Here is a 9,244-nt window from a genome sequence, read left to right on the forward strand (position 1 = left end):
AGAAAAATATTAATATTTCGAGGTTTGTATCGGAAAAAAGGAATAAAAATCAGGTGTTTATACGGTTTATTGTCAATAGGGGTGGTCGCATAGCCTGAACATTCTGGTACAGGTACTTTCATTGATCGAATCAGAAAGGCAGTGACCGTCACTCGCGATATCCCAGCGTAAAAGAGAGGGGAAAGAACCACGGCTATTCGACGACGTTCAGAATGGCGTGTAAAATTTCTGAAGCTTGCTTATTATTGGTCGATGTCTGTTAGGATCGTTAGAACGAAAATTTCATCGTAAATTTGCACGAGATCTTGAAACCATTTTACCCCACACGGTAGGATCATCGTGTGGGCGTTATCCAATGGTTGACCAACCCTCTAATCGCGATATCGAGAAAAAAATTTAATATAAGTTAATTCATTAAGAAAGATATCGCGTATTTGGTAATCACTTTCATAATGTTTTTCAATTTTTTTTTTCTTTCTTTGAAAAAATTTGAATATTCATGCGATGAATGGATTTGAAATATTGTATACGTTATTCACAAATTTGTTACTGTTATCGGTACTGTTTTCATCATTTCAAATTATTAAATTGGAAAATAAATAAATGCAATGATCGTCGTACGAGCAGCTTTTGACCCAAAGTGGTCAAAACCTGAAAAGAATATTTCTTAAGTTTAATTGTCTTTCTCAAGATCGGTAATACATTTCAAAATAATTTTTACAAGGATAATACATAATTATAATTTTTCCGATATTATCGAGAAGTTAGAATTCGAAACGAGAATCTACATCCCATTTTGAAAATTAGATACAGCTTTATATTTAACAGCTCCATGCTATGACAATATCGCGCGTGTGCGTGCATTCGTTGCCAAAAAAGAAAAATCCATCTCGATTCTTTATTTTTTCGAAACTATTTCTAAGATTTTTTGAGCGAGGATATAGATTGAATTTTATCCATTTTAGATGAACGAAAATAAAGGGTGGAAAATGAAGAAAAAGTTCGATTTAGATTGTCCGAGCAAAATTCCATACCGTCGTCTACGTAGTTGAAGTGGAAATATCTACATACACGATCAATAATCTCCTGGGAACATCCGTTCCCCTGCTGGCCTATCCAGCTGGTCACCCCTGCAATAATGGTAACACCAGCAGCACCAACAGTACCAGCACCAACAACGGTAGTAGCACCTGCTACCCTCCCTGTGCTGTGTGTCAGGTTGTGACTCACCGTCACTTTCCGTTTTACCGCTATCTATTGTCATTACCAATTGTTGCTAAAAAATTTTCCTTTTTACAATTATCCGTATATTTTACTATTTTCTATTTTCGATACTTTTCCATTATCGTTAATTTCCTTTTTATTTTCATTTATTATATTATCGTAGAATATGTTTATAATATCAAAATTATATATGTATCAAAAATAATAAGCAGAAACAATTAATATTAACATATAAAACATAAAATGGAAATTTTATATGTATAAAATTTAAATTAATTTTTTCTGTGATATAAGACTGTGATCAATATGTAATATATTCAAAATATTTATATTATTTCTATCGGAATGAAAAAAATTGTTTGATAAAAAATATATTTCAATGAATAATCATTTTTTTAAACAAATTTTTTTTAATAAATATATACGTAAACATGGCACGTTACATGTTACAAAAAGAGAAATTAATTTAGTAAAATATTTTAAAAAATGTTCAAAATATTTCCATGACACTGTATATAGAATTTTATATAAATAATATTTCTTAAATTTATTTAATTAGAAAAATATATATGAAAATATAAAATTTGCGCTAAATAATTATTAAGATAAGTCTAACGTTTCTTTTCAAATAAAGATTATTGAAATTTTTTTTATTGCTTTATAAATTTAAATTTATTGAAATAAATTAGACGAAATAAAAAGGGGAAAATTTTCAAAAACTATATACATTAAATATACTACCTTGAAATAATTTAAATGAAAAACAATGTTTCGTTGAAAAGTATAGATCGATCTAAGATCGATAGATTTTAACATATTCCCTTAGGAAATGTTTATAGGTCACCACATAAGAGATGATGTGGATATATTTCAATGGTTAATTTAAAAGAATAGATATTACTTTGCCAAGTTTCAAATATAGACGCGAATGTGAGTAGGTATAGATTTCAGGAGAATGATGGTGCTTTTATAAAATATTCAAGAGAATTGATTTCAACTACCACAGTGACAATCGCAAAGAACAAGAATAATGGTTATCAATAATATAAATTTAGCTTTTAATTATATATCAAGTATCAATTATTTTTTGTAATTTTTAACAATTTTTAAATAAGGAATCTTTATTGAAACATATAGTTTTACGTGTAAAGATAAAAAGCGCCATCAAAGAATCATTATATATATCATTATCATTATTTTTATTTTTATCACACATTTGCGGTTATATGTATTATATGCGACTTCTTATAAAATTGAAAAATTTATATATTTAGATAATCAGTTTCTAATTTGAAATATTATAAAGCAAAATGAAATATAATTATATTTATATAATATTATTTTACATCTTTATATTTTTTTTTTTGTTTATTTTCTCGCATCAAATATATTTTTTTTTCTTTCCAAATGCAATTACGATCACTCATAAATTATGATTAATTTAATATTTATCTAAATAATTATTCTATATCAATTCCTTAGAAAAGAAAGTTTCGATTATTGATTTAATTTGATCACAAATTCAAAAATTTATATACATAAAATAACGTAAACATAAATTAATATTAATTGAAATTAATTGATTATTAATTAATTATACATTTATTGATAAATTTTAAATTTAAAGAAAAATTTATATATTTTTGTTTTTTATTCATTGATATTTTCAACGATATCGATTTAATTCAAAATAACATTACAACGTTAATAATAATTAGATTGAAACGAAATTTCGGTATAAAGTAAAGTTCCAGTACGAAAGTAAAAAATAAAATAAATATTTCATTATAGAATATTGTAAGGGTATATATTGCAAATATGGCATTTTACAAATATATAATTATATTTGTATATAAATTGTTGTGAAAATATAGGTAACTGAAATAAAAGTTTTATATTAAAGATTAATATATTAAATTACAATTTTAATGATAAAAGTGTTCAATTGATATCCCATATCTCGTCTATTATCATACACATAAATACTATAGATAAAAAAGGAAATAATGGAAAAAAAGACAGAGATAGAATAAAAATTCAAAAACCAGCGCCATCTTTAGAATGCCGCAAATGAAACTCAATATATAAGGTTAAATAATAGTATGAAAAAGATAAAGATAGAATAAGAATTGATTATTATCGCCATCTCTTAAATTAAACCAAAGACATTCTTTTTTTATAAATCATGTTTCTAAAAATCTTTCAAAGATGGCACTAATCCTAAATTGTTATTCTATTTTATTTTATCATTTTTGAAGAAATATCTCTGAAATATTAAAATATCAAAAGATAACGATAACAGCACTATCCTATCTCTATCTTTTTTCCAGTATTTGTTCTCTTTATATATTAATGTTTCATTTGTGATATATTGGAAATGACGCTGATTCCCGAATTTTTATCCTGTATCTATCCTTCTCTCACTATTTCTTCTCTTTGTCTATTCTTTGCAAAATTTATGCCAAAAAATGTTTTCAATATTTTCTAAAGTATTTTTTTTTTTTTTTTTTTTTTTAAATATTTCAAAATATGGAAAATCTTATTAAATGTTATATCTATATCTATATCAGATTCTATATCCATTCCTATCGTTTTATTCAAATATGTGAAAAAAATGACATTTTTATTTATAAAATTACTATATTTTCCTATTCTATTGCAAAATTTGAAATTTTCTAAAATAATATATTTTTATAAAGCGTTTTTTGTTATAAAATTTGTAAAAACAAAATTTTGAAATATTAATTATTTTATATGCATGCATGATATATACATATATGTATAACTTACATGTATTTGCTATATATTATTATGTATTTGCTATATATTTTATACACTATTTATTATAATTAATTTTTATTTATTCATGCATACATATTTAATTCAACAGAGGAACTATTTTGTAAAATCAAAATAATTTCTATTAAATTTTTTTTAATTTTGTTATTCTGTTATTATTTTGTTATTATTTTAAAAATCTTTTTCTCTCAATATTATAGAAGAACAGAAAAGTTATGCAATCAATGTTTATATAATATTTCTTTCATAACATTAAATTAAAGAAAATTTATATAGCTATATTTATAATAGCTAGTTGCTTTTTATAGTTTTTAATATTTAATAAAAAGGTATATAACAAAAAAAAGAATAAGAAAAATCAAATTCATATTACAACATTATGAAAAGTAAATTTTCTTATTTTACTTGTGAATAATTATTACATCAAAGAAATATACTAAACTTTTAACATATATCCTTTTCACTTATTCCAACAAGAATAATTATATTCTTTTATTTTCTTTGCTCTTATTTTGAATTGATTAAATCAATAATTATTATATCACGAAGTTACAAAAGCTTAAAACGTAGCGATTATTTTAACTTGTTGCTTTCAATATTATTACATATTATACAAGTTTCTAATTATTGACAAAATTTTACTGTGTCATTATTACAAATTGTTATCGTCGTTGAAACAATTGTAAAGATAAAGATATGAAACAAATATTTTTTTCATAATTTTTTAAACGTGTTTCATTGAAACCATATTATAATTCCAATGAAAAAGCTGATTTAGAACTTCTCTTCTATATACTATTCAATAATGTCAACTTGTTATTTGAACACTTCTAATCACTATGTATATAAGAATTTTATGACACGATAATATGATTCTACACAAAATGATTTATTATCGACAATGATCGACGGTTAATTAATTTTACTACCTATACTAAATCGAAGTGCAAATAACCTATTCATTTACAATAATCAAATTTAGGATTTGAAAAATTATGGAAATTAAGGTACAAATATGTATTATTTTATATTTTTTACTTAATGCCGATTAGTAGTAAAAGGCGTCAATCCCCTGAGAACCATGTTATCGAGAACACCACTTATATAAGCTGAAACATCAACAGTGTCTTCTTCTGCTTTTCTGATAAAAGGATGTTCTAATAATTTATTGTATTTCGGCCGTTGTGTCTCTTCCTTGATTAAACTAAATCAGAAAATAAATAATAAGTAATTATTTTTTTATTAAAATTTATCATGACTAAAATTATCAAATAATTTACCATGTATTCACAAAATTCACAAAATCCATTGTAAAATGATTCCCATTTTCATTAGGAGATAAACGTGGTGGATCACCTTGAACTACTTGATAAAGTTGCTCGAAAACTGAATTCCACTTTGGATATGGAAAATAACCAGTTGCAATTTCCATTAATGTAATTCCTAATGACCATACATCACTTCTAACATCATAACCCTTTGCACGTTGTGGATCTATCCTTTCTGGCTGAAAAATTATAATAAATTTAAATACTTCTGATTGTATATGATAAATCTTATTAAATATTAATTATGCTTTATTATTGTACATACAGCCATATATGGTCTACATCCAGCATCTCGAGTTCGTGCAATTGAATCTACCAATTGTCCTGATATACCAAAATCACAAAGTTTTATATTACCATGTCGATCTAATAGAATATTACTAGGTTTTACATCTCTATGAATTATTCTTAATTTTTCCTTGAGGTAATTCAACGCCTTTACTGTGGCAACAGTAATTTTTCCTAAAATACGTTCTGGTATTCTTTCTTTTAATACCTCATGAATAAACTTATAAAATATATCTAATGAAGTATCCATGAGTTCCATGCAAATCCAACAGTCACCCTAAATAGAGATATAATAATTATTATTATTAATTAATATTAATATTAAATAATTTATTATAGATTTTAATTATTAAATAGACTTTATTATATAGTTTATTTATATATTAACCACTATGTAGAATTTAATAATTATTATTAAATATTTATCATAGACGTACTTCTTTGAACAAAGCTCCATAAAATTGTACAATGCATGGACATTCATTAGATTTCATTACAACTTCTAAATCCATTAATAATTGTTTTTGCTCCCTTTCATCCACTGTAGAACGAATTCTCTGTAATTAAATATAACATTATAAATTTGATTGATTGCTTTGATAAAAAAAAATAATAAAATTATATACCTTCACAGCCATAACAGTATCACTTATCCTATGAATCATTTTATTTACAGTGCCAAATCCTCCTCGTCCTATTTCTCCTAGATCTTGAAGATCTTCACTTGTAAAATCATATACTACATTTGGTGATAGCTGTAATTTTCCAGTACTTTGCATTGATTGACACATTCGTAATTTATCCCTATAATAATCCATTAAATTATATCAAAATATCATTAAACAATTATTTGATTATTTCAAAAATATACCTTGCTTTATCAGGTAATTCTTGTGGAACTGCAGTACAAGATCTTACTGGTAGTTTAGGCAAAGATAAAGGCAAATTTGGACGAGAAGATCTATAATTATTAAATAAAATTATAAATATATCAAAAGATACTATTCGAAAATTTATGATTTAAATATTATTATTTTACTTATTATATAACTTACATTGGTACACAGGCTGCAGTTCCAGTTGAATTAGAAAGAGAACTATTCGTTGAATTATTAAGTGGTATATTACTTCCTTGTGTTTGAAAATTAAGTTTAAATTGTCTTCTTTTTTCTATTATAAAATAAATATAAATGTTATTACATCTCATTATTGTGATGCATAGATACAGATACTATACCTGACATTTCATTTTGAACATCATTAATAGATCCAAAATCCAAATGTTGGAAATTAAATTGTCTGCTAGAACCTAAATATTAATAATACCATTATATAAATAATTTAACATATATTATATGTATATCCAATAAAATTATTATTTTTTATCAATAACGAAATTATTTAGGTTATGTATATAAAATCTTTCATATATTTATTATTAATTTTATGATATTATAACTTACTTTGATTAGTTGGTGTTGAAAAATTTCCCCGATTTTCCGTCATTTTTTAATATTCTTGATAGATGACTATCAGAAGAAAAATCTTTTATTAAAGGCACTCCTTTTAGGAGACCTTTCCGCAAGATTTTAACAATCTAGCATATGTATTCCGCAATGAGTGCACCATTTGTGCAATTTCGTTTCTTTGCAATCACTATATAAAAAAATCTCTCTTTTTACGAAATGCTTGATTTTAATTGTAATTTAACACTGTTTCTATTAAAAAAAATACACTTTGTCATAAGCTTATCACGTTCAGTTATTTGACGAAACCGAAACAACAATGATATACATACTATTCAATACAACACGTGAGTATAAGTGAAAAAGAAATATAATGGTAAGTTTACATTTATTTATACTAGAACTAATAATTTATTTAAAAAAATTCTTGTATTAAAAAAAATTCTTATGTTAAATTGTTTCTGCTTGCTCACTTATTTTCGTTTTCTATACATGTTTTTAGAAGTCTAGAGACTCTATGAAGGAATTCTTGAACTATTATAGTTCTACGCCTCATCATTGTAGGCGCTAGTATCAACTTTATCAAGAAAATTATTTTCTTATATTGAAATATATTTTATATATTTAAATATTTACGAATCATGATATTTTCCTCTCATTATCTTTTTCTTAATTGAAAATATTAAAACAATAATATTAATTTTAATAAAATTTTTTATTTCATACATTAAATTATTTATTGTATTATAAACTTTAATATTTTATATAACTTGTTTTAAATATTGCCATAGTGTTGAACTTGACAAAATAATTAAATATAAATAAAATTATTAAAATAGATATAAAATAGATATAAAAATTGAAAATGGTCCTTGGAAGAACATTTTATTCATTAATACTATCTAATTTAAGGTAATATTATTCGAATTTCATATCAATATCATGATGCATGTTATTGTATATTTGTAATATATCATTATGTATTAAAGTTAATCATATAATCTTTATCAAAAATAAATTTTATTAAATAAATTTCATAATTATATTGCATATAATATGGTTAAATGTACATCAAATATTTTAATAAATATTTTTATTATCAATTATTACATGATATTATATGTAAACAATATTTTCTTTTATAGATATAATTTAGGAAATGATGTTCAATTTTATAGTGTATTCCCACCAAATTATATAAAACCAATTTATAAAAAAGATGAACAAGAATTAATATATAAAAACACAAAAACAGAACAATTAATACACGCACCTATAAAACCAGCTTCTAATTTTGAGACATGCTCTGAATTTCATGATATACTAGTTAGGTAAATTTTTTATTAGAAACTTGTATCATATTCTCTTTTTTTTTCTTTTTCTTTAAATAATTATGTATATTTTATATGTTAGAAAGTTCATGAATTATATTATGAGAAAAGGTAAAAAACAATTAGCTAGAAAATTATTAGAGGAAACTTTTGAAAATATTAAAATAATAAAATTAAATGAATATTATAATACTTCACCTGAACATAGAGAAGATATTATATTGGATCCAAATATGCTTCTGCATCATGCTGTAAAAAATTGTACACCCATTTTAGAATTAAGGAAAATAACAAGAGGTGGGATTAATTATCAGGTACATATATAATTTAATTTTCTTTATACAAATAATCCTTAAAAATTAATAAATAAATTAATTGATATTAATATTATAAATATAGGTTCCAGTACCAATGAATGAGAATAGAGCTCAATTCATATCCATGAATTGGCTAATTAAAACTGCACAAGAAAAAGGAAATAGTGAAAAATTTTCTAATGTATTAGCAAAAGAAATTATTGATGCTGCAAAAAATCAAGTATATTTATATGCTTTTAACTTATTATGCATGTATAATATAATGATATAAGTTATTTTTTTTATATAAACAAAATTTTTAAAATATAAAATTGCATTTAATTACTACTACTTTATATTTCAGGGTCGAGTTATTAAAAAGAAACAAGAATTACATAAATTATGCGAAGCAAATCGAGCTTATGCACATTATAGATGGTTGTAAAAAAATATATTAAAAATAAAATTATTCTTTATTATATTTTTTTATTAATATTTATTTATTTATTTAA

The 9,244-nt window shown here is 23.4% G+C and overlaps 2 protein-coding genes across 2 annotated transcripts; one reads left to right on the forward strand and one right to left on the reverse strand.

Annotated features, from left to right (window-relative positions):
- Positions 1–4,386: 4,386 nt before the first annotated feature.
- On the reverse strand, positions 4,387–7,574 carry LOC100865980 (dual specificity mitogen-activated protein kinase kinase 4). Its single transcript, XM_012484344.3, has 10 exons — positions 7,438–7,574; positions 7,103–7,357; positions 6,877–6,948; positions 6,695–6,809; positions 6,511–6,600; positions 6,266–6,443; positions 6,077–6,196; positions 5,617–5,916; positions 5,304–5,530; positions 4,387–5,227 (listed from the first exon to the last, which is right to left on the reverse strand). The coding sequence occupies exons 2-10, from the start codon at positions 7,143–7,145 to the stop codon at positions 5,062–5,064; spliced, it is 1,311 nt and encodes a 436-aa protein (XP_012339798.1). The 5' UTR covers positions 7,146–7,357; positions 7,438–7,574; the 3' UTR covers positions 4,387–5,061.
- mRpS7 (mitochondrial ribosomal protein S7) lies at positions 7,558–9,213 on the forward strand. The gene is made up of 5 exons (XM_012484188.3): positions 7,558–8,017; positions 8,251–8,436; positions 8,519–8,750; positions 8,836–8,973; positions 9,097–9,213. Exons 1-5 carry the CDS (start codon positions 7,971–7,973, stop codon positions 9,175–9,177), a joined length of 684 nt encoding a protein of 227 aa, XP_012339642.2. The 5' UTR covers positions 7,558–7,970; the 3' UTR covers positions 9,178–9,213.
- Positions 9,214–9,244: the final 31 nt, after the last annotated feature.

The sequence above is a fragment of the Apis florea genome, unplaced genomic scaffold (assembly GCF_048593485.1).
Source record: "Apis florea isolate Af1SG1 unplaced genomic scaffold, ASM4859348v1 contig_2272_pilon, whole genome shotgun sequence".
Lineage (NCBI taxonomy): Eukaryota > Metazoa > Arthropoda > Insecta > Hymenoptera > Apidae > Apis > Apis florea.